Source organism: Thunnus maccoyii, chromosome 8 (genome assembly GCF_910596095.1).
Source record: "Thunnus maccoyii chromosome 8, fThuMac1.1, whole genome shotgun sequence".
NCBI classification, from domain to species: Eukaryota; Metazoa; Chordata; class Actinopteri; order Scombriformes; family Scombridae; genus Thunnus; species Thunnus maccoyii.
Genome location: NC_056540.1, coordinates 19,634,523 through 19,661,081, shown reverse-complemented (window position 1 = coordinate 19,661,081; position 26,559 = coordinate 19,634,523). Strand labels below are relative to the sequence as shown.

Here is a 26,559-nt window from a genome sequence, read left to right as displayed (position 1 = left end):
TAATGACAATAGTCATTAGTGGCAATTAAAGTTTTGTGGTTGGGCAGATATCTGACAATAAAGCAATAAGCCACAAGAGGCCGTGGTTTACAATGATTTTACAGCAGGTGAGGGGCGTTAGGCACGACGTGGAGGATACGACGTTTACTGACCGTGATTATGTGATTTCGGGCAAAATCCTAGACTTCACAATGTCTTTGCCGCTTTACGTGATGCATGGTGGGTCAGGATCCCTCTCACAACACAATCTAACGGGGTCCTGACTTCGTTTCTTGACTTTTCCAGCTCTTTAATTTCTCTCTCATTAATTTCAGCGTGTTGCCTTTCTTTTTTATCTCCCCCTTCTATCCTGTCCACCGCTCTCCACCACTCATCTATGCTTTGCCCACCCAGTAAATCAATAATCATAACATTTTGAAACAATTTATGACTAACTGGCGCAGTAATACTGTTGTAATGCGGTCACAGGTGTGTGTTTATATAGTACTTTACAACGGTTTCGAACGCGGCTCAGCCAATCATAATCAAGGACGGGAACTAATCGTTTTATAACGGAAATTAAAGACGTGTTACGATGGCAGCAGCTGTATAACTCACGTTTATCAGAAACTGAAGTGTAACCGTTGATATGTTAGACTTGAGGTTGGGGTTTTTGTCGCTAGAGGTCATCAGAGGTTCATTCCGCCCGCGAGGACTTTTCCCAAAACATCCCCCTGCTACGTCACTAACCCCCGGCCCAACCCGCCTCGTGCCACAACGACTCTGTCTCGTTCTGTTGGCTTGTCAGCGGCATGAGACGCGCGCGGCATCTTTATGGGATATGAAAACTGTCAGTTAACGATACGTGTTCGCTTTGTTTCGGATTAAAAGCGGCCACTCGCTCGTCATATAGTGAATAACCGGCGGTTGCTGTTACTTTTAAACGGTATCGGAGCACCGTCTCAGTGTGAGCCTCTCCCCTGCGGCTGGCGCCCTTTGTAACTCCAAACTGAATGGTAAGTAGCTTTAGTGAGGGGGTTAGCTTGTAGCATCACAGCGAAGTTGAGTGTCAGCTACTGACCGCTGATGAACCAGACACTAAACAACCGACAGAGGAGAATCTGTCTCGGCGGGTCACTGACACTGCTGCTCAGGATGGACGTTAAAATGACGAATGATGAAATCCAGCTGCTTGTGATCCTGAAGTTGTCATTTCTTGTCTCTTGTTGTGTTGTGAACCTCGTGATCAGACGTTGGTAACAGCGGCAGGCCAATGTCCAACTTCTGGATGTCTGCCACCTCTGACCACAGACTTAACTAAACCTGCTTTTAACCACTTGATGAACAGTTAGTTAGTTAGTTAGTTTAGATAGATGGAGAGATATAGAATGATTAATAGAGTTATCGACTGACTTTAATAATCTTAAAGGGACGTTATTGAGTTACAGCAGCCACTTGACATAAATCAAAACTCAAAACAATGAGGCAGGTCAAATAAAAATGCTACAGGCAGAAAGCAATTAATCAGTTTGTACTTTATACACTTCTTTGTAAGCGCTGATTGAGTTGCAGGTCATAAGATATCTTGGGACCTTTGAAGCAGGTCCTTATTAACCAGTGAAATATAGTTATTTACATGCTGTTAAAATTAAAGGTTAAATTATATACAATAACTAAATAGTCTAACTCATATGAAAAATAAATAGAATAAAAAGTAGAATAGAGTTCAGAGATATAACTATGACTATAGTATATTATTTGCAAAATATACAATGTTCAGTGATGTTGATATGCTGTAGTATATTGTACATTAGGACAATTGGACATTTGGTTTCTGTCTTTACTATGCATAGAAGACGGGGAAAGGTCATAGTCAAAATAGCAGAGCCAGTATAACAAACTTGATTAAATCTTTATAGATTCAAAAAGCATTGAAATGCCTACATGTTAGTACCATGGAAAAGGCTGTCTCCTTTTTTAAAGAGGTGTGGCAAAGGTTAACAGGTGCTGCTAGTATTCCTACATGGATTCGAGATAGGTCAATATGTTGATTTACCCTTTAATCCACTGATATTTGCATCTTTAACAATGTCAAATAACTTTTGTGAGATGATTTTTTTTGGTGGTGTCTGCTTCTTTAAAAAGAAATGTATGTTGTTTGTGTACAAGATTCTGTTTTCTGGTTTTTAAGTTCCTATTTTATAATACATCTGAAGTCAGATATTGAATTCCTGTGTCCATCTTGACAAATGGTTGGTAGACTGTTTAATTCCCTTTGGGGACCACAATGGAAATAAGCCTCAGGGCTTTATTGTGTTATCCTGACTTTACCTTTATGTAAGCACTCAATGCCCTGGCAGTGCTGGTGTTCTTTTTTAAATGATATTGTCAAATAAAATCAGTCAATCAATCAAAACACCAAGGACAGCGATAGAAATTATCTATCTACGATCTTCATTCAGATTAATCAGTTTGTCTATAAAATATTAGAAAATAGAGAAAAATGCCTGTTAAAATTTCTTAAAGCTCAGCTCAAATTTCTTTTTTTGTCAACAGTCTAAAATCCAAATATATTCAGATTAAAATAATGTACGGCACAGAAAAGCTTCAAATTCTCACAATTGAGAAGCTTTGGCATTTTTACTTTAAAAATTACTAAAATGATTTTTTCGATTATCAGATTAGTTGCCAATTAATTTTCTTCCAATCATCTAATTGATTAATCAACTAATCATTGCAACTCTAGTTACATCATTTAAGTTTTTAACTTTTGGTAATACAAAATAAGCAATTTGAAGACTTTGAGCTCTGGGAATTTGCAAAAGGCCGTTTTCTACTATTTTCTGACATTTTAGAGACTAAACTATAAATAGATGAATCACAATGTATTGATAGAATAATAGATTATGAGAATAACCGATAACTGCAGCCATAAATTAAACTAAATGCTTCCTCTTAACCAACGAGCATCTTATTCTCATTAACACAACGCTTAACATGTCACCCTAATGAAATCACATACAAACTCACTTTGAAGCAGTCCCTCTAACATATTGTTTTACAGTCTTTGTGATTACTGTAGGATTTATGTTGTTGCTTGTCTCACTAACACTTCTGTCAGTGCAGTTGTGTATTTCTGCCATTCTTGTCCTCAGAAACAGGTAAACACTGTGACACAACCTGTAAACTATGACAGAAACCATGTGACTGGAGTTGCGGCGTTAATAGCCTCGAGGCTGGAGTGCATGTCAAAACTGAGTTCAGAATTAACTTTTACAGGTTTGGTCAGGCCGTCGTTTTCAATCAGGCTTTTCTTCATTCCGACACACTCTCACTTTTAATACTGCTTGTTCTTGTGTGTGTGGGCTTTTGTCGGTGTTTATCCTCATGAACAAAGTGTTAGCAAATGTAGTGTTTGTAGATTTAACTCTAAAATAGTCAGATGTGAAGTATTTTGAGCAAAAATGTTGAATTCTATGTGAACATGTAACTGCTGCTGCATAGGTTTGAGAGAGAAGGGATTTTATTTTCAACTTGAAGAGTGCTCTTGGAAAATTGCAGGCCATCTGTGTTGGAAAACACTGAGTCACAGCTGCCCAGCGGTGACAACCAGCGTCTCCCTGAGGGATCAAAGCCTCGGCAACATAACATATTCAAGACAGGACTCGGAGCCAGAGGCGCAGATGATTGAGACTTATTTAGATAGATGTGGTATGGATTGGATTCTCTGTCACAACACACATGACGCACGACTACCTGTACCTTATATACAATCTTGTGCTTCCTCTTTCTTTCAGACTGTGTTTGTTGCTGTTTCCTTCACTCCAGCTGCTGACTCCCATGGCTCCAGGAACTGTCTGATTCTGGATCTGTTAGGCAGGAATAGGACAGGTCAGCTCTCACATTGTCTCGACACTCTGTCTTTTATGCAGACAAACTTAAAATGTAAAGGTAGAAGTTAATTAAATGTCTGCATTGTGTGGCTGATGTTATTTTTCCACTCTGTCAGGCCCAGACAGGGAGAGATGAGCTGGGCTGAGGAGGACTGGACGGTGGGGCTGTCTGGACGGGTCCTGCAAAAGGTGAAGGAGCTGCAGGTCCATCAGGAGCGTCTGTCCAGAGAGAACAAGCAGAAACAGCTGCAGCTGGACAACATCAATACTAGCCTTGAAAAACAAACTGTGAAGGTAAAAGCAACTATGTTGGTTATATGATGCTGTTACCCAAAAAATTCATTTGAATCACAAAGATTTATGAATCATATCATTAGTATTTTCAACATTTTCACTGGTAGTGAGAAGAGTTACATTTACATTTTACATTTTGTCATTTGGCAGACGTTTTGATCCAAAGCAACTTACAAGTGAGGAAAGACAATCAAGCGTTAGAGGGCAGCGACTGAAAGAGCTGTTGTACAAATTCTCAAGTAGCTGACCAGGTACAAGTGCAGTGAGAGAGAGCGTAGACAGAGCAGAAGTTTTCATGCCTCCACGCCAGCAACAGCCGTGGCTGGAGGTATTATGTTTTCAGGCTGTCTGTACGTCTGTCCGTCCTTCCCATTTGAAAGTGAACGTGATATCTCATGAACGCCTTGAGGGAATTTCTTCAAATTTCCACAAACATCCATTTGGACTCAAGGATGAACTGATTAGACTTTGGCAATCAAAGGTCAAATGTCACTGTGACTTCACAAAACACATTTTTGGCTATAACTCAAGAATTCATATGCTAACTATGAAAAAGTTTCACACAAATGTCCAATAGGATAAAATGATGAAGTGATAACATTTTATATCCAAAAGGTCAAAGGTCAACTTCATTGTGACATCATAATGTTCTGTGAAAACACTTTTATGGCCACGATTCAACGCAATAACTCGGGAACAGAAGGAGAGATTATGACCATATTTCACATTTGAACGGATACTGAATTAGTGATGCCAATAAAATCACCACAGTTTCTAGATGGGCACCCAAGATTAAATTCCTTCAAAGTCTTCACTACAAATATTATATGACTATTATATAACAGACATGGATGTGAACTGCAACTTGACTGGTTGGTGGAGGCATACAACCACGAGGCTAATATATAAAGTAAGAAACAACTGAATGTAGGCAAGTGCATAAGAAATACCATAAGCAACAAGAAAGAAGTACAACAATCAACAAAGTGCTAAAAAGAGGAAGGGGCTCAAGTGTTGAATTGTTCACGGAAGTTTTCAGGTGTTTCTTGAATGCACCAAGGGAATCAGCAGACCGTAGGGAGCTGGAGGAGTTAGGTGTTGACCAGTGTGAGGGATGTGGACAGTGGTGAGAACTTGAATTTGATGTACAAAATAAGGCAGCCTTCCCAGCAGCCTCAGCTGTACTTTATGGTACAAAGACTGTTAGCATGCTAAAATGTTAAACTGTGAACATGGTAAACATCAGTATGTTAGCATAGTCATGTGATCTTGTTAGCATTTAGCTCAAGGCTGTGCCGAAGTACAGCCTCACAGAGCCGCTAACATGGTTGTGGACTCTTGTTTTCCTTTAGTTTACAGATATTAACTGGTATAAGCTTTCAGCATCAGCCTTTATTGTGATACCTCTGAAAAACCAAACCTAGTTTAGTTTGTCTCCAGAAACAGTCAACGTTGTTATTACAACAATTTGTTAAGAAGATTTTGTTGTACAAAATATTTGATAACATGCACCATATCATTCTGTAACACACTGGCATAGTTAATCATCTGTAGTGGGATTTGTTATTTGTTTTCACCACTTTAATCATTAAAATCACTCTCCTCTCCTCTCTTCTCCTCCCCTCCTGCCTAGTATGAGGAGGTGCGGGGAGAGCTCCAGTCTGTGCACAGGGAGCTCCAGAGTGTTCGGGAGGAGGCCAAGGTGGCAGTGACCAGCGGCCAGCGCCTGTCCCAGGATCTTCAGACCAAGCAAGCCCAAGTATGTTCCTTGGAGGGCCAGCTGGACGCTTCGCGCTCCGTCAACAACAAACTCACACAGGAAGTCAAAAGGTCAGCAACCAGAAAAAATCAGCCGCAACAGCTGGAACAGCTGGGACAGCTTTTCTGTCAAATGCCCTGTCTTTATCTGTCTTATATGTTGTTCGTTTTTCTGTAGGAGGTTTTATATTCTCAGTAAGAACCGCAGAGTTGGTATTAAAATTTAATGTAGCAGTGAGATGTTATTTATTAATGAAATATGAGTACTTGATCTGGGATGTTTTTAACAGATAATTTTCAGAATGCTGGAAGAACATCTGCAACATCAGAAATCAGACTGTTGAGAACTGATTTTCTGCCAAGTTTTGCACATTTAGAAAGTCGTTTAAGCTCTCTGATATGTGAAAATCAATTATGCATCAGTTAATGACCAATAATGTCCACTTAATCCAATATAAAACCATCATAACAATACAGTTAAAGTAATAGATCTGCACTCTGAATTGGTATCAGTATTATAAAATTTAACTTTGTACATCTATAATGTAAAATTAAATTACATTTATATTCTCCAGTGCTAGTTTAGCATCTTTTAAAGGAATAGTTAAATATTTTCTCATATCTGTCTGTTAAATATGAAGCTAGTCCAAGCAGCAAAACAAAATCTGCCTCCCAGCACCTCTAAAGCTACTAGTTAACATTTTATATCTCGTTTTTAAAATCCCTTTGAAAACCAAAGTGTAAAAATAACAATTTGTCTTTCTAACTGCATTCATGTGCTATTTCTTGAAAGCTGCTTCCAGTCTTTGTGCTAAGCTGAATTAGCCAGCTGCTGGCTGTAGCTTCATATTTAACAGACACATGTGAGTGATTACTATCTTCTCATCTAACTCCAGTTTCTCTGTGTCAAATGTCAAAATATTCCTTTAAACTGAGGCCATTAGGTCCAGAATAAGATTCATGGCTATCATTAAAAATTACCCACTAGATGCTTTTCTTGATATGCATCAGGTTTTTTTCATACAAGGTTTTTTTGATGGCATGAAACCGGTTGCTCAAGTTTATGATGACATATTCATAAACCAAACTGTCATCTGTTTGATCTGATCCTTATTTTCGATTTCGTTGCCCACACTGACCTCCGTCCCTCTGCTTGCAGGCTGGAGGCAGAACTGGAGAAGCTGCAGAACAGCAGCAGGTCGGCAGACACCACTCTGTTCTCAACACCCTGCTGGAATACAGCCTCGCCCTGGGAAAACAATGGTACAGTCCTGAAACTTAATGACCTGTGTGTTTATTCTCTCTAATAGTTTCTTTCCTATCTTATTAATTCACTGCACAATATGTGTAATGTGGAAAATTAAACAGAAAACCACAAGAGTCCCAAATGAGCAGAGAGGTTATAAACGAACTCCCTCAGCTCGTGTCCTTTCCCGACCCTTCTCTCTGGAGACTGTTGTATTTTCTCTTTCCTCTCTTTTCATGAAACCACTTGGGTTCTTCACCGCTGTCGTGCTGTACAGCTTTAGTGATTAGGATTTGGTACTAGGATTTGGTAAGTCCAGTCCATATGCTGTGTTTTTGCCCTGTAGGGAGCAGAAAGGAGGAGCGGTCAGGGCAGAGAGATGAAGGACAGAACCGGGCGCTCCAAATCCGAGTAAGTACCAGCATGTTGTTGGTTGTGTTTCAGAAAACTGGCTAATCTAAGAGCAAAGAGGATTTTAGCTGAAAGCTGTTCTGTAGTTGTAGGATTTGGCTCATTTCTTGTTTTCTTCTTATCACTCTCTTTCAGTTATTCCGTCTTTTAACTAACTATTAATTAAATAATTATGATCTTGTCACCATGGCTCCTTGTTTGTCAGCAAAAATACATACATGTCCTTGTGTTTTTTTTGGAGGTAAAATAGAAAAAGAAGGAAACTGCTGAATTATTGTTATGGTTTACCTTTACTGTACATGTGATCTGTGGCTTTTCTCAGAGCTCCCTTAAGAAAGATATGTTTGTCATCATCACAAATCTAATATTTACTCAGGAAGTTTCATGAATACAACACGAGTCAGTGATGCTTCAGTAAAATGTTGTGTTTAGTTTAAAGCGAAAGAGAGCATTTACCCTGGAGCCATGTTGTCAGTGCAAAAAAGTTTTGCAAAAGAAAGTTTGACATCCTGTTCAGTTTCACGCCCTTTTTTCTCCTTTTTTGTCTAATCCCTCTCTTCCCTTCAGCAGCGGCTCCAGTTCTCAGACATGCCTACGGCCTCGTTGCCACGACAGCAACACAAGAGCACACCCCACCGCCACCCTTCAGACCAATCGGACTCCTTCTCTACTCCCTTGGCTGCGTTTCCGTGGGAACGGGATGACTCGAGGCAGGCAGCCAAGAGACGATCCCCGTCTTCTCCCCAGACGCCCGCCGTTGACATCAGTCATGCCCAGTCAGAGCAGGGGGTTTGTGGGAAGGAGAAGGACCCTGGGACACAAACAGACAGTGAGTGGGGATGTCAAATGGTTATCTTGGAAACATGGAAACGACTGAGTGTTGCCCAGTTTGAAAAAATAAACACACACACATGCGGCTCAGCCCAGCAGCCTGTCTCCTAAAGCAGGATTATTGAAGTAGCTTGTACTAAGACCAAGACCCAGCATGAACTGAAGTAAAAAGAGCAGATCTCAGTTTCACTCTGTTTAACTCAGTAATTCAAATTACTGAGTTAAACAGAGTCCTAAATGCCAGAATTTAGCCTTTGATTTTGGATGCTTGTCCACTCTAATACAGGGTTTTGCAGACCTTAGTCAAATGCTGCGAGTACAAATACAGATGTTGTTTACAACAGTCAACATTGTTGATCAAACTAATGTCAATACGCAGCCTGATCCAGAGCCCGAGGCCACAGCAGCAAAAGCTCGATTATAGCTGGTCTTGAATTTTCATTGAAGGATAGCAAACTGGTAGAAGAACTCAGTATAGACTATTATTAGCCAAAGGGCAATTTCTCTATATTTTTCTTATTGTCAGTCAATCCAACGAAAAGAACAAAACCAGGAATGCTTTAACCCATTTATAAATACCTTTTGATATCCCTACCTCGTCTGTGGCACTCAGTCTTAAGCCCATTTCTTCACTACTGAAGACTTAAATCTATAAAAACAAGTCAAACATGTATTGTTTTATAGATTTTTAAAGGCTTAGTAAAACAGCTGGGCACTGTTGTTTGGTAGGAATGTGGGCGCTGTAGTTTATGTAGCATTATATTAGAATGAAGGAACATGTCACCCAGTGCAACACAGAGGCTCATTTTTCATTAGTTCTTAGACAACAATGAGACCTATGTTTGCACAGACAATATTACACTTGTTAGTAGGATCAAAGTATTGTTGGTTTTGGTTTTCTTTTAAGATTTATGGACAGTATTGAATGATAAATATAACTATCTTGATCCCTTAAAATGTTTGTGATTTGTACATTTATATTAGGTTTCATATACTGACACTTACACAGCATTTGAAGTATAACCGGAGTTTATTTGTTGCTGTGATCTTGGGCAGAGTTATGAGGCCAAATGATAAAATTTGATCTGTTTTAGTTGTCATTTTTAATTCTAATGCGACTACCATAGCAAACTCAGTATAAGTAAATCAATGTGGTCATCCTACATCTCGTGTTCTCTGCGTAACCTTAAACAACACTTGTTACATAAGAGGTTGTGTAGAAATCAGTGGCTCAGCAGGAGACTCCTCTGCCTGCTCTCAGTGTAGCTTCATGTTGTAGAAGTGGCTCTGGATACACTTTATAGTTGTGATATAACACTCCCCTTTCTCTCTGCTCCACTGTGTGCGTGTGTGTGTGTGTTTGTTCAGAGGAAGGGGAGAGTTCAATGTGAAACAATAAATGCTTCTTTTAGCTGCTGGGACACAGAGGGGGAGGGGTGGTGCAGTGTTTTCTTTAGGTGTGCTTTTTTGGCTGACTAGGTGCTGTTTGTGTGTGTGTGTTTGTGTTTTTATAATGCTCCTCCCCACTGTAATATGCTGTAATCATATAAGTTGTACATACTTATTATGAAAAACATTTTTATAGAGATTTTCTTAATTGGGTAGTACAGAAAGTAGTACTGAGAAAATAACTTATATTTATTAGTAGCACAATAAATTGATTACATATGTTTAAAGGCAAATATCTACTAATGTATTTGCTAGACTCACCATAGACATATTTTACAAAACATTACAAAACATACATTTCTATTGGTAGATTGTCGTTCTTTTTGTTTAGCCACATGGTGGTGATGATGATGATGATGATGATTGTGACAATGCTAGATACTTTTATTGAGTAGTACGAATAGGAAAAGATACACAAACAACATGCGGGACAGACAGAAAATTGATTTCAGCTTCAGATATCGGCAGGCCTTGTGAAAGTGTATCATACAGCAGCTGTGGCCATCAATGAGCAAGTCTGTATGGATTGACCCCATTTGTATGGATTGACCCCATTTGTGAAGACCCCAACTTAGTGTTGCTGTTGTGTTGTCGACATGTGGTGGTCAAATGTAAACATATCTTTACTAATAATTTTGCGTCGTGTTTTTCTTTTCTTTTTTTGGTATTTTAGACTTTATTGATACACAGTAGCGAAGATTTACATAAGTGTTTTTTACAGTGTTTTTTCTCTTTTGTTTTTGCCGTTGCCGTCCACCCATTTGGTCAACTTTTACCCATTTAAAGTTGAGTCCTTGCTACACTGGGATTCAAATGTTTTTTTGTCTTTGTTCCAAATGTTTTTGGGATTCAAATGTCAAAACATTTGCACAATTTAATCAATATTTGTTTGCATCATTTTCTGCTCGAAGACGAGCGGCAATAATGCGAAATATTATTAGTAAGTTAAAACCTACAAAACACTGGTACAGAAAATAAAGTTATCAGAGGCATAATTCTTAATTATGCAGTGATGGGACATCCACTCTTAGATAAATAGAAGAAGGATTTGAGGAGTGTATGTGCAACACTGTTATCGCTAATGGTCTTCCTGTCCCTTAAGAATTGATAACCTGTCGTTCTTTTTCTTGCACCTGTTGATGGTTTCAGAACTATGTTGAATTACCTACTTTTGGTGATTCTTTTTGGTTTTTTTTAATTATAATCTCAATAATGTTTAATTAAAATGTTTCAAAATTCAAATTAGTTTTTCTGAGACCTGTTTTTTACCCAAATCAGTGTAGTGACTTGTGCCTTTCTGTGTGTCTGTTCCATCCACCAGTATCTTTGTCAGAACTGCGGAGTCGCATTTCTTCTCTGGAGGAGGAGCTGCGTGTGAAGGCTGAGGCATTGAAGTCGACTCAGAACGAAACGGTGCAGAGCAAGAAGGAGCTCGCCAGCAGGGACCTCAGTCTGCAGAGAGCCCGCGACGAGCTCAGCCTGGCACACACACGTATGGCCCAGGAGAGTGAACGGGTAATTGTTATAACGATTGCTGGTGGTACAACTACGGAAAACAAATGATTGTGATTCATACTAGTGCTTTACATTCCCAATAAAATGGGTGTCAGCTTCATTTGTAAATACATTCATCTTCAGCTTCCCTGAAAAGGACAAACATGTTGGAAATATTACACTTGCTCCACCATATGCTATCGATAGGAACTTTGAAAAGGTTTAGCTGTAAAGACGGTGTCCTGTTCAGGGCTGTAAAACAATCCAGATGATATTCAGTGTGATCTTACCTTTTTTGCAAACAATGAACAATGCTGAGGAGAGACTGGGAGAGGCCACTGATACTCCCATTAATTGTTTTGTTTGTTAAGAGTCACTATGCTCAGCTCTCAAAATGTTAATGCTTTCCTGATCTTAATGTCAAATGCAGACTCGTAATCAGCATTACAAGATTAAAACAAGGTAAAGAAATCAAAAACAATACAACAAATGCCTTAAACAAGACACATAAAAACAAGTCAATACAATAGCTTCTGTGAAGTGACTTAATGTTTCCACAAAGACACAAACATGGCCATACCTGCAATATCTTTCACAGGCATAAACACTAAAAAGTGCATCAAGTTATGAACACAAAAATGCATTGTATTATCAATATAAAAGAGAATATTTTGTGTTTTTTGTTTTTTTTTCAGGCATCAAGAGGAGAGCAGAGGCTGAAGCAGCTACAAGAAGAGATGAAGTGTCAGAGGCAGAATGCTGAGAGTAGCCGACTGCAACACCAGCAACGCACCAAAGAGCTGGAGAAACAAAATCAGAGGGTGAGAGAGATGGATGGATGGAGGGATGAATGGACAGGACATGACAGATTGAGAGGAACAGAGGAAGATGTAACACTAACAAGAGATATAACAATCAAAGGAAGCGAGACACAGTTTCAAGTTGCTTGGACACAAACGGCATCCATATTTTCTTCCATTCTCTCTGTGAAAGAAATAATTGGGTCCCACATTACAGTTGAAGATTGGTGTGTGTGTGTTTGTTGCATGCAGGATTTGTTGGAGCTTCAGAAGGAAAGACAGTGTCTAGAGAAGCACCATCAGCAGGAGATGAATAAGCTCAACCAGGAGCTCCAGCAGGCCAGGACACTCCACAATGCCCTGCAGGCCCAGGCTGACAAGGTAGACACACACACACACACACACACACACACACACAATGTATGTACGTACAATATGCACAAGATGAGGTAAAGAACAAGCTCTCTACCGGACTGTACATTTTCATACGATTTCAGGATAAAACCTTTAAATCAGTTCTGTATCAACACTTAAAACAGGACCAAAATGATATTCTGGACATATTGTTTGTCTTTTTGGTGTCATACGTCTGATCTGTTTTTTCAGCTATTTCCTGCTTCTCTTTTCTGCTTTTTCTGTCTCTATCCTCTCGCCCTCTTTCTCCTGGGACTTGTATTATTTGTATCAAAGGTCAATAAACTTATGTCACTTCTCCCACGCTTGTTTCATGCCCTTGTTGTTTTCTCTCGCTCTCTGTTTCACTCTCTCTTTCTCTGTGTGTATTTTCCTTTTTTTCCCAACCTGCTCTCCTGTCCTCTCCTCTCTCCGCTTCGTCCTTCCTTCTCCTCTCCTCTCGGTTTCTCCCCAGTGGAAAGGTTGAGCGACGAAGGTAATGACGGTGTGACTGCGTTTGACACTGCAGAATGCTTTTGCTATGGAAGCGTGAAACAAACGTATAACTCATAACTTGTGTGTGAGAAAGTCAGCATTCTCAGTAACAGAGGCGTGAAGGCATGACTGCGGGATGAGGGTGAAGATGGAAGGTGTGTTTGGAGCAGGTCGCATGAGCAAAACGTGGTGTTGTGATTTTTTTTTTTTTTCATTTAAATTACTCACACGTGAAGGAATGCTGTGTTATTTACTTTTTATCAGCAGAACAATAATGCAAATTTTAATCTCAAGTCAAGGTTGAGCCTCTTGATGCATACAAAGAAAGAAACTATTCCTCAGACTTCGATTCCTACGCTTTTAAACATGCTGTAAACAATGAGAGTCAAGTCTACCCACAGTGTCCCTTAAAACCTTACTGTTAGCCCTTTGTAAACCAAACAGATGTTATCTTATATCTGATAAGGCCACAGCGACTACGTACAATAGAGGCACAGTTTGTGTTCAAGTGACATTCAACTGCTGATAGTGCACAGTTCATGTGACCCAAGTGACCAATTTGCATAGCTCTTTGTGGAATTTGTGTTTGCAGTTTTGATTTTCCTTTTTCTTTTTTCTTTATTTTGCCTGTTTTTAAAGTTTGCTCATGCATGCAGTTTCAGTCACAGCATAAGTAATAATTTTATAGATTATTTTATAGACATTTGAATGCAATAAATCACATTGTGATTTATTGCACAACAGACTAATCATTACTACCTTGAAACAATCTGGTTATGATCTGCATAACTCCCAAAAAACACGAAAAGCTGGTAATTCCAGAGAGATCAAAATGATCCACATGTTCGATTGGCATATAGGAACAATTCATGAGCAGTGTTGGGTTGTTGCAGGGAAAAAGTATTGAATTACAGATCACCTGCTGCTTCTCTCAAAGGTTATTCCTTACACCACTCTTAAAATTACCTTTGCATTAAAGCCTGAGAGGATCATGTAGGTTCACTTGGAGTCATGTGGTCCGTCAGTGTTGTAGACCAAAGCCCACATTAGCCCAACATAAAAACATTCTGCAAAGGTTTCCATAAAACATGTATTCTACAGAATTAAATTGACACTATGAGCTATATTTACCACTTTGACAGCTTATTCATGTACGATAAACTCTACTCAGAATCCATATATTTATATATCAATGTTTTCCACATGATGAGTAGTTAGCATAATACACAAGACTAACAAAGTTGAAGAAAGTAACACAGATATTAACTGATTTGTTTGATTAGTAGATATAATTAGATTACAAAGAAATGTTCTGTGCTGTTATAGTAGCTTTTAAGTAGCACTTGTTTAAGAACTGCTTGTCGTCTGAATTTTCTATAAGAACTGGTGGGAAGCCAATCAGCTATAGTCTGTTAAGTCTTCATTTGTTTCCCCACAGAGGTAAAAAAACACATTAGACTCTGCTTGTGCTCGCTATTGATCACTGATTGCTCTCCTGCTTCCTGTTCCCTTCACTGGTCCTGACTGCTGCGCCCATATCAAGACAGGCATTCATTTTTCAATTTCTTTGTTCTTTTCACCTGCTATTCTTCACCTTTTTCTCATATCTTTTCCCTCCCATCCTCTTTGATTTAATGTCTCTTTTCTGGCTACCACTGAATCAAAACATTGTGTGTCAGCTGTCTCTGCAGAAGCAGTCGTTGGATAAAGAATTGGAGACTCTGAAAGAGAAACTGAAATGGACGGAGGGACAGCTGCAGGAGAGCCAAAAGAAAGAGGCACAGACACAAGCCAAACTGACAGTAAGACACACACACACACACACACACACACACACACACACACACACACATACACAGGCTGGTGGCAGTGCTGAGCTTAGTGAGTCAGGGTCTATATGCATCAATTATTCATTAACTGAGCTGTGGACATTTGATGAACTCTGTAAATTTTTTAACAGCACCTTAATGTACCATATGTCAGTCTGTAAGATTTTGATAATAAGTAAATTGTAAATAAATAATGATTAAATTACAGCTTCTCTGTATTATGTTCAATAATGGTTTAGCATTAGAGAGGATTTCACAGAGCTAAAAATGAACTCCAGACGACAGCCAAAGGATTTGTCTGATATTAGTTTCATAACTTGCCTCACCTACCGGTCACATTGGCAGGGAATAAACCTCCTTTAATCACACTGTACTAAAAAAAAACAACCTGGAAAATACTCTCTGACTCCCACTGCGACTTGCACACAAGAAAAGCTAGTGTCTGTATGCATCAGAAAGCCTTTGCTAAAACCATACGTTAAAATACCAGACCAAAGCTTGATACAGTCTGCAAAGAAGTTTGTCAGTGGCTGTTTATTACATGTTTACCTTGTAATAAACACAGGTGGCATTAGTTTTATGTGTCTCTGGCTTGTAACTGTTGTGACACTGTTTTTACATGAAGCTCTTAGTACACAGCTCTTACACAGTTATCTGTCATCTGGAATTCCTGCTGCACAAGTACAAATATTCCAGGTGGAAGTATTAAAATTAGACTATTGGCAATATTGCACACTCTCATCTAGTTATTAGTGGCTATGTTTTAATAAACTCTGGCAGACATAATTCATTACAGGCCCATTTAGAGGCTCCAAAGACAACAAATATTTCACATTCTGTAAAACATCTGAGGAATGATTTGTATGTATGATAAATGTTGTGATGACTACTGTAGGAACAACTGATCTGAATCTTTGTAAGTACCTCAAATAAATTCAGTTCTTACTGTGAAAACTAGAGCCAACTTCCATTTGACTGGATTTAATCCACCTCATTTGTAATTTATCCTCACATTAGGAAGCGGTGCGTGAGGCGGAGGGTGTGGCAGTGAGTCTGGAACAGAGCAGGAAGAAAGAGCGAGTTCTGGAGGAGGAGGGGAAGAGACTGGCAGAGGAGCGAGGTGACGCCTTGCGTCTCCTCAAAGAACTGCAAGGTATTGTAAGGAGGGAGCTGTGGGTGGGAGAGAGGAGACATCTATGAGGTTTATCAGTCATAGGGTGTTAACTGATTATTATGTTAATGTGATACGTTATTGATCTGGAGATCTTGTAGAGACGTTTTCTCTTTCCTCCCTCCATGGGAAGGTCAGAGGTCAGGTGATAGTAGGGATTCAGTATCTTATTTAAAGATACAACAGAAAGAGAAACACTTGCTGACATGTGTCCTTTGGTGGATTCCTTGTAAATAAAATTCATTTTTGATTTTAAATAATTGGTGGACATTCATTATAGTCCTGATGATAAAGCACTTGAAATGCAGGTATGCTACACAGTACATACCATGTTAATTCCCTTTTAATGCACAAGTCTCTCATCCCAATTCTGCCCCCTGCTGGTCAATAATAGATCACCTATTTTCTCAAATAAAAATACACTGAACTTCTCCAGTAATGGACTTAAAAAAATAATTAAAAAAAATGCTTTATTTACAGCTTTTTATCCAACTAATTATTTCTTATTGTATGTGTTGTGTTGTATTAGAAAAACAATCTTTTATTCTGCTGCCTGTCTTTTCAGAGCAAAAAGCTGCCCCAGTACCTCTGCAACCGGCCCAGTATTGCTCTGTTGGACAGAGCTTCTCCCCTCAACCTTCCCTCTCTCATCAGTCTCGACTGTCAACTTATACAAAGAGGCCTGCCACCAGCCGAGCCGAGCAGACGAGGGAAAAGGAAGAAGAGGAGGAGTACGAGGGAAAGGCAGAGATTACAGCATCTTACCCCACTGACAGAGAGCCAGGTGAAGGCATAGACTCTGAACACATCACTGTCCTCATCTCACAAGACTCTGAGTGTTTGCAAAGAGGACGACACAGAAGAGGAAGTAACGATGAGGAGAACAAGAGTAGAAATGAGACGATGGAGTGTGACAGCTCTGGGACAAACAAGCCTTCCTCATTTGATCAAGTACTGTGCAGATCCTCTGAGTCTACTTCTGTTACACCCTCCATGACTTCCATGGATGGTGATAACTGCAGGTTGATGCACTCTGCTGATAAGACACCGCCTCTCAAGTCCGAGCAGGCCATACCCTCCAAAGACCTCCAGAAGGAGAATGCCACACTACGTTCAGAGTTACAAGATGTGCGTGAAGAACTCCAGAAACGACTGGAGGACCTTGAGGTCCAACGACGGGCTGAGTCAGAAGCCAGAACCCGGCTGAAACAGCTCAGCCGAAAACACGCCAGCCAGGGTGTGGAGAAAGACGAGCAGGACAAGGAATGGAAGGCACAGCTGGAGAAGGAGAAGGCTGAGACAGAAAGGTTGAGGAAAGCCCTGTCAGCTTTGGAGACAGAGATGAAGAGAGGAAGGGAAGAAAGAGAAAATAATGAGAGAAAGGAGGAGGAGGAGGGAACAAAGAAAACACAAGAAGACAGGGAGAGCGAAATGATAGAACTTAATATCCAGCTGAAGAAGCAGCTAGCAGAGGTTAAGGCCCAGTTAGCTTTAGAACGAGAAGAGAGACAGAGAGAGGAAGAGGAGCGCAATCAGATAATAAACACAGATAAACACATAAAGACGGAGCTGAACATGAAACTGGCAGAGCTTGAGGCCAAACTGGAGGAACTAAAGTGCAGCAGAAATGAAGACTCATTAGAAGAGGACAAACTCTCAGTAGCCAACAGCCCGCTGCCATATCTGACTCTTCATAATGATGAGCTCAACTCCAACATCATTGGCTGGGAAAAGAAACTCCTCCCTTCACCTGAGCAGCATCTCCTCTTCTGTCAGTCCACCAACCAACGCAACACACTTGTATCTCAGGCAACAATGGATCTTATCCAAGAAGAGCAAACGGTGATAGATCCTGAACACTCACATCTGTCGGATGAGGGGCAAACAAGGCCAGTGGTATCAGACCTCCACTGCCAGAGGGGTGATTCTGCCCCCGCTGATTTGACAAAGGAGGTGGAACGATTACGGAAAGAAAACTTAAGGGAGACAGATCGTGCTAACCAGTGCGAGGTTAAACTGAAAGCCCTGCAGAACCAGGTAAATCAGGGTGGATATTCTTTAGCCCATAAACCTTGTCCAGTCCCAGTAAAACTATTAATGAGATACAAACACATTTATTTTATTCATTTACTAAATGATAACACTTTAATTCTCAGTAGCATACTCCACAAAGTAACTATTGGACCAATTTTAAAACGTATAGCTTTGTTCGGTATTTGTGATGGCTGAGAAATGCCTCCATGAGAACATCCATACTGCACATTGGTAAAAGCACACCTGTGACTACATTCAGGTGTTATATTTCACTTACTGATCATAATATTTAGGTACAGATTGAAGAATGATATTGCCATGTGGAAGAATAATATTCACGTATTATTGTAGAGATTTATCAAAAGATAGATATATAAATTCTGCTATGTGTTGTATAGCTGTTCTAAAAACACAGCAAAGGACCTGGTCTGGTTTTTTTTTTTTTAACAATTTCTCTGTTCCTTCAATCTTTATTTTACTCTTAGGTGACAAGTCAGACCAAACAGTTAACCATGGCCTTTGAGAACCAGAGCCAGCACATCTCTGGACTTCTAGCTGAGCTACAGGAGAAGGAGAGCACCCTCCTCAGCCAGGGAGAGGAACTGCAGCGCTGCAAGCAAGAGCTGGAAGCACTCAAGGCTGGAAGAGACGGAGAGGCGATAGGTGTCCTTCTCGTAGAGAAGAAAGAATCAAAAGAAGAGAGGCGAGAGAGGGGAAGCCGAGATGATTCAGTGGATTCCCCTGAATTTCAACCAAATCAGGAAAAGGAGTCAGCTGTTACCTTCTTCACTACAACCTCACTGACTGACACTGACTCTCATGCACAAAAAGATGCAAGTCAACCAGAGATTGTGACCTCTGATGCTGAAAAACCAACACCTATCAGCAGTGAAGTAGATAATGCAAGCAATGCATTATCAGAGGCTCAGCGTCAAGACTCTGAACTGGACTCTGAAAAGACTCAAACTAACCATGACTCTGCTTGTGTGAAGACTGAGTGTGGTCAAGATGGAGGAACAACAGGCGTAGTTACAGAACTACTCGCTCTCCAAAAGGAGAATCAGCTGCTGAAACAAAGAATTGAGGCCTTGATGGTTTCAGACACAAACAACTTAGCACTACACGCTGCCAGCGAAAACCAAGAAGACCCAGTGGAGCAAGACCAAAACACAGGAAATGTAACTCTGTCCTGCTCAAAGGAGCAGAAAACAACTAATGTGCCAAGTGACATCACCACTGAAGCACGACAGTCTCTGCTGCTGAGTATGAGAAGGAGTGAAGATGAAAGACAAGTTTTAGAAAGGGAAGATAAAAGTACAACTGAGGCTGATGAAGAGGCTGAGGCAGCGTCTCAGCTTCAGATCAACCATCTAGAGCAACAGGTAGTGATATTTCACAGTGTCATATCAAACAAGAGTGACAAAAATATGGGATTTGAAAACTGAATCCATGTCTTGTAAATAAAATATCTATATATTATTTGAGAAAATTAAATTGTCAACCTAGTTTTCTCTGCACCAGTTGTATTTGGACATAAACATGGCATGATACAGTACAAATATGTATTTTTCCTTAGTGAGTTTTAGTAGAATCTTGTGTTTATTTCAGTCTATCCTGTCCTTTCTCTCCTGTCTAGGTTGTGGCGCTGCAGAAGAAACTTCGGGCTCTCTCTGAGGAGACCCAGCAGCAGAACGAGGAGCTGGCTGTTTGGAGATTGGCCTCTCAACCCGCCCCAACATTTGAACACATCCTTCCCAACAAAGACAACCAGTCTGAGATCCAGGACCAGGTCTCAAGCCAGCAGCACACTTATGACATGACCCACATTCTTCATCAGGAACCAGCACCTCTGGGTGTCCCCCAGAAGCCCAGTCATGTGACAGTCATCAGAGAAGATGAGTTATTCCTGTCCTGCTCCACCAAGAAACTTCAGGGTCGCATGATGTTCTCCAGGTAACACACTCACACGGGGCTGGGAGTGTTCAGAATTATGTTTATAACTTCTGAGCCAAATATCCTCATTTCAAATATACTGTAATTACAGTACTGTGCAAAGGTTTTAGCCACTAAAAATAATAATGCCATGAATAGTTTTTATTTATCAATTAACTTCATACAAAGCAGCAGAAACCTAAATTAAATCAATATTTGGTGTGAAAACAACACCAGTTCTCTTTGGTACACCTGCACACAGTTTTTCAAGGTACTTGGCAGGTCAGTTGTTCCTGCATCTTTGAGAAGTTACCACAGTTGTTCTGTGGATTTAGACGTCTCAGTTGCTTCCGTCTCTTCATGTAATCTCAAACTGACTCAATGATGTTGAGATCAGGGCTCTGTGGGGGCCGCACCATCTGTTGCAGGACTCCTTGTACCTTTTGTCACTGAAGATAGAGATTTATGACTCTGGTTGTTTGGAGTCATTGTCATGCTGCAGAATAAATTTGGGTCTGATCAGAGGCCTCCTTGATGGTATTGCTTAACATCTAAACATCTAAAGTGCCTAAAACTTTTGCACAGTACAGTATATAATTTTATATTTTTACTGTTTGATCTTTGATCATAGGAAAGCTTCTGTTCTTCATCTGTCATCTTTTGTGTCTGCTTTGAATTAATATTTTTTCCTGTTTTACCACAAGACTGCAGCAGAGCAACCTCTCTGAACCGAAGAGTCTCCAGTCTTCAAAAAAGACTTCAGTACAGGACACTGCCGAGATTGACATGGTGAGCTTTTTTTTAAATAATCACTTACTTACATACCAGACGACCAAATGTGTTGTAGGATATTGTAAGACTCTTCAAGGTTTCCTGGAATATTTTAGGAATAAGGACTGAATTTGTGTTTCCAGTGACGCTTTATTTTACAGGTCTGTAATTTCCTAAGAATTTCCCAGGACGTTTCTGCAAGAACTATGTAATTTTGTACTAATTATAGGGAGAATAGAGACAGTGTTAAATTGGTACACTTCAACTTAAATAATTCCAAATAATTGTTTGTGTAACTTGGAGAGTCTTTTCGTCATGGCACTGGAAGTAAGCTGAACATGCAAAAATGTGAAATCTGTTGTTGGGGAAGCATATTATTCAACATGTAAAGAGAGTAAAGTTTCCATAGAAATATATGTATAACTCAATATATTGTGTTTAAATGAGCTGTTTTTCAAGAAAACTCCAAATTACACAACTCTTTCCAGGAAATTAATTGGATTAATAAAGCGTTATCAGTTTTCCTTTTGCATCAAAACTTGAAACACATGTCCTGAGTATTTGTCTTTTGTTGGAAAAACAGGGAAAATGCTTTTGTTTTCGATCAGAGATTAGGCCATTAATTTCTGCGTTTCTCTCTTGATTTAGGAATCTGAAAAAGAAAACCAGGAGATCAGCTTCTTACAGCAGTCGGATACCTATCCAACACAACACAAAGAGAAGAGAGATACTGAACTTCTCCAAACATCATCTGAGAAAACAGGTCAACAACACATCACCAAAGATCCCCACAAAGTCTCAAAGAGCCAAATCAGACCAAAAGCAGAAACTCCTGAGGCCAAACCAAACACTTCCAGAGCAACCAATGAAATAATCACAACCAATGACTCCCCAGAGAGAGATTTCAGGACAGAAACAAGAACCGTCAGCAGTCAAACAGAGGAAAGTTTGTATCCTCGCAGTCCTCCAACAGCATCTGAACTCCACTGTGCATACACACAGACTGAGGAGGAGGAAGAAGAGGAGGATGATGAAGAGTTAGTGGATTCACCCCCTGTCTCTCCTGTCCCACTATCTGGGGTGGCACAGTCAGGAGACAAAATGTTGTTTACTAGTTCCTTCCCTATCCCGGCTGACCCGGCGCGTCTTGCAGAAAGAATCCGCCGGAACAGGACACAGCTGTCAGCCGCTTTTGACGACACCGAATATGAACCGTACGGCCTGCCGGAAGTTGTCATGAAAGGTAAATTATTAGCAAATTTGGGGGGGGGGGGGGGGGGGGGGGGAACTGACCCTCTAAAACATCAGATTTGAATTGAATTTGAACAAAATCCTTTTCACTATTTTTATGACATTTTAAGTTAAAAGAAGCGTCGGACATACATACAGTATTGGTCTTGTGTTGGCTAACAGACTTAAAAGAGCGTAAAGTAGATATGAAGTGTTTTGTTTTTTCCCAAGTGTGTCAAAACAGCTGTAATCTGGGCACAGGTGTTTACACTGCCACTGCCTCTTCATACTTATTGTTGATTCTTTAGTTGTTGCACCTTATCAAAAAGCTAAAACTGTAACTGTGCCTCAGACCTCGTCACTCCAGACGCTGTTTCAGTTTGTTGTGGCACCAGTTTAAGTTTGCTGACATTTTTTCACTTTTAATAGAGCTAGACTAGTACTGTATTGTCTGCTTACAGTCTTGTTGATAAGCGAGACTAAACATTTTCCCAGTCCTATCTCAGTACTGAATGCATAGAGCTGAAATTGATTAATCTTTTCATCTTTATGAGGATCTGGCAGGAAAAAGAGCCTCTTTCCCAAAGTTTTATATTGTTTCTGAAAGATTACTTTAATGGGAGAGATGGCAATGTCCTGCAAACAGCAGAAAACCCCCAAAAAACCTTCAGTCGTCTTCTTGATGCTTCTATTCTGACATACAAAGCTGGAGGATTTTATTTTATTTTAATGGACAACCACCCTTAAGTTTGAGGGTCTGTTTGAAAGTTAAAAGCTGGTGATTAAACAGTCAGGAAAAGACAAAAAAGCCGTATAGTGTACTATATGTCCACGACACAGCATCCTGCCCTGACAAAGCAAATGTTGGAATATAAGTGTTTGTTTTTTTAAATGTTCATGGTTACAGTCTCTGACTCTATAAAGCTCAGTCGTGACTTTTTGAGTTTGTAAAGTACAGAAAACAGAAGTCCTGTCATGTGTGCTGCCTCCTTATCTACTCTTTTGCTCTAATCCTCTTATTTATTCCTCTGTCCTGCTTCTTCCTGTCCTCCAGGTTTTGCAGACATCCCCACTGGTCCGTCATGTCCCTACATAGTGAGGAGGGGTTTGTTAGGAACGGCTGTCGTACCCGCCCCTCAGAAAGACCCGGGACAGGAGGAGACAGATTAAAACACAGCTACAGGTACAGGCACCTTCCATAGACCATCATCAAGTAATGAGGAAACTCGTGTAGATTTTGTGTCCCAAGAAACAAAATTTCCTGTAACAGGTTTCTAATTTTTATAATAACAACAACCTCAAACAAGTTATTTACACTAAACGTATTTAAATCACAGCTTTATTACTTGTGACTGCACAGATGGTTTCGTCCTTTTTAACAGTGTATATATATCAGAGTAATACTGTATGGAAGTACTTGTGCAGCAGCCAAGTTTTAATTTGTCTGCTTAGGAGACATTACAATAGAGCTGCAACGATTAATAGATAAATCAATCAACAGAAAATTCATCTGCAACTATTTTGATAATCAATTAATTGTTTGTCATCTTTTTAAGCAAAAATACCAAAGTTTCTCTGGCCTCAACTTCTCCAATGTGACAATTTGCTGTCTTTACTGGTCGTATATGTGACATTACCGTGGCCTCTGAGAAAATGTGTGAGATGTCTGCCATCTTTTCACTATTTTTTAACATTTCATATACTAAACGATTAAATGAGAAAATAATCAGCAGATAAATCGATTATGAAAATAATCCATATTTGCAGCCGTACATTAAATTGTCTAAAGAGACGGTTTAGTATTAATTGTACATATTTTGTTGAGATAACTCAACGTGGCTCATCTAGTTCCTCCGCTAAATCGCGTGCTAGTTCTTTGCCTCCAGGGCAGCGATCTGACTTAATTAAAAAATAAGGCTGCCAATACCTTATATTTTTGTTATTACCAGTAAATCCCATTAAATGACACCAGTTCTCTCTGATATCCCGAGTCAATAACCTGAAGCCACTGTGTTCTTACTGAAGATGTAAATCTTTAAAAACATATATATAGTTTTTGTTTGTTTGTTTTTTGGGCTAAATAATTTCCTTAAACAGCAGGTCACTGTTTGTTTCAGTAGCGTTACTCAAACAGAAGTAAGTACTCGTGTATTTGTTGGGTGCTGCAGAGTATTTACTGCAGTCATGTGATTTATCTTATTATCTTCTGGACGCTTTAAAAAAGTTAGTTTAGTTCAAGTTTAACTTGAACAGAAAAGCCAAAGAATCCCACACACTCAGACCTTCATCAGGCAAAATTTGTGATGAAAGTATTGATGAAAGTCTGATGACCAAACATCAGATTATTAAAGTGAGCTCAGATGAGAATGTGTGTACAGAATTTAAAAAAATAATGGAGGTCTATGGAGACTGACAATACTTGTTAGTAGGATCAATTTATTGTTGTTTTTAGTCTTTTCATGGGATTTGCTTGATTTTTTTTTCCTTCAAAAATATAGTTACTTGTCCCCTCAACATTCTTAGTGAAATTATTGTATTGAATTATTATTGTAGGTCTTTTTTATTTGATTAAGATTTTGACTCTATTGAGACTAAATGTCTGTGTTTCATTTGCATCTTTTTGCATTAACGTTGTCTACAGATGTAGTGGAAAGAATCAATCACTGCAGCCTGATTGGGATGGACGACAGCAGGTTTACAAAGACACTCCGATCACCAGCAACCTGAAGCACCTCGGACCTTCAGACCAACACAGGAGCAGCATCTGTTAGTGCTGCAATCACACAGGGACTCCTGTACGAGTGTGTGTGTGTGTCTGCAGGTAACTGAGCCTGCACTTGCTGAATACACATCTCCACTTTGGATCTAAAATGTTTTATTAGTTGTAGTTTTTAATTCAATATTCACTAGTTTACCCTCTAATTGCTGTGTGGAGACTTTACTGTCTGTAAGGATACAGTTACTTCACACCCACCTGTGTATTTAAGGACGGATGTAGTGATTTAGTGATGTTTGTTGATGCTTCTTGAAGTTAACGAGTACTCTTCAAAAGGGACTGTTTAGGATTTAGTAACTCCGAATTAACTTATGTCTACTCTGAGTGAATCAGTGCCTAGTGGAAGCTTTTCTAAACAAGCTCCTGTCAAGATAAGTCTGACTTGTTTTCCAAAAAGGTGAAGCCAAGAGAGGCCTGTTTGTTAAAATGTGCTATTTTTTTGTGTTTAATTCTTGAGGTGGCTTATTTATGGACACTTGAATGTGTTTTAGTTGTGAACGCGGGTGTTTACAAAAAAAAATGTGTGAGCGTGTGGGACATTCGCTGTGCATTTGAACATGTGTGTCTTCTTCTTGATGTTACTGTTTGTATATGTGTGTGTGTGTGTGTGTGTGTGTGTGTGTGTGTGTATGGGGAGGGGGGAGAGAGAGAGAGAGAGAGAGAGAGAGAGGGAGAGGGGCGAGCTCATGTCTATGACTCAATCTAACCTGCGTTGGTTTCCGCTCCATGTATGGTGATACACACTGAGCTCCCTCTCTCCTCCCTCTGCTGCTTTGCTTTTCTGCCTTACACTAACGAGCACTCAGTAGTTAATTTGCCAAAAAACTAAACGTGACGCTTTATTTTGTTAGCGGAGGACAGCGAGAAATTGAGCTGCTTTCTTATATCTTAATTTATTTGATTGATGTATCTATTTTTGAAAGAGTTCCTGTCTTGCACATTTGTCACTGTGCCACAGACAACAGTAGCCCAGATTTATGAACACTGTAGATTTTGTAGATGAGTTTTGAGTTGATGTACAGTTTGTATTTTGCCCTTTAACAGAGGATTTCACCACTTTGCATGCTTACAAGGTTTGACCAGTTAGTTAAAACCTTGTTGTGCTGAAGACCAGTGACTTTTGAGACACATTTGTGTTTAAAGTGTGGAGTGATTTGTTTTCTTTTTTTTATGTTTACATTTTATTTAGAGGCAGAGTTGTTCTCTCCTGACCGTGGCTTGTTGACTCAGTAAGAACAGAGTGAACTGTTACTGCACTGATTCACTGCCATTCATTTGCTATTTTGACACCCTCACACAAACACACAAACACACACACACACACACACACACACACTTTTCCTCCCTTTCAGCTGCCTTCATATCTCTGGGATCTGTAGTCTTTTGGCAGTGAGGTGGGATTGTCAGACTCCGAGTGGGAAAACTAACTGTGTATCTTTGCCTTTTTTTGGACACTTTCATGTGAATGTATTTGTGTTGTGTTTGCTGCTAGAATAAAAAGGCTTGCTCCTAATTTAACTGTTGTCTCCCGTTTGGATTAATTTACTGTGTGAGCACCTTCGAGTCTGAGAAGTCAGGCTGTGAACTTCATGTCGAGACGTTATGTCTGTGTGATACGCTGTCGGCTGTGTGTGCCGTCGTTTAATGAGGATAGCCTCAAAGTATTTAAGTGGAAAATCTTAAATCACATAACTATTTCCGCTGTTATCAGTGTCCTCTCGCTTTGCATCTTGGTTGCAAACACATTGTTGAGAAGGTGCTGTAAGGTTGACA

General features: G+C 39.8%; 1 protein-coding gene across 3 annotated transcripts; it reads left to right on the top strand.

Moving 5' to 3' along the window:
* Nucleotides 1-26,304, top strand: si:dkeyp-115e12.6 (centromere protein F). Of its 3 annotated transcripts, XM_042418669.1 has the most exons (20): nucleotides 2-995; nucleotides 3,541-3,690; nucleotides 3,777-3,870; nucleotides 3,989-4,166; nucleotides 5,800-5,996; nucleotides 7,084-7,187; nucleotides 7,517-7,581; nucleotides 8,149-8,410; nucleotides 11,183-11,376; nucleotides 12,051-12,176; nucleotides 12,408-12,536; nucleotides 14,723-14,845; nucleotides 15,890-16,025; nucleotides 16,609-18,080; nucleotides 18,563-19,459; nucleotides 19,714-20,030; nucleotides 20,714-20,798; nucleotides 21,429-22,023; nucleotides 23,065-23,193; nucleotides 24,652-26,304. In XM_042418669.1, the coding sequence occupies exons 4-19, from the start codon at nucleotides 4,005-4,007 to the stop codon at nucleotides 23,178-23,180; spliced, it is 4,980 nt and encodes a 1,659-aa protein (XP_042274603.1). In that variant the 5' UTR covers nucleotides 2-995; nucleotides 3,541-3,690; nucleotides 3,777-3,870; nucleotides 3,989-4,004; the 3' UTR covers nucleotides 23,181-23,193; nucleotides 24,652-26,304. The 3 variants fall into 3 exon arrangements, with proteins under 3 accessions (XP_042274604.1, XP_042274603.1, XP_042274601.1); XM_042418670.1 differs by lacking the exon at nucleotides 3,541-3,690 and having other exon boundaries at nucleotides 1-995; nucleotides 8,152-8,410; XM_042418667.1 differs by lacking the exon at nucleotides 3,541-3,690.
* The last annotated feature ends 255 nt before the right edge of the window (nucleotides 26,305-26,559 follow it).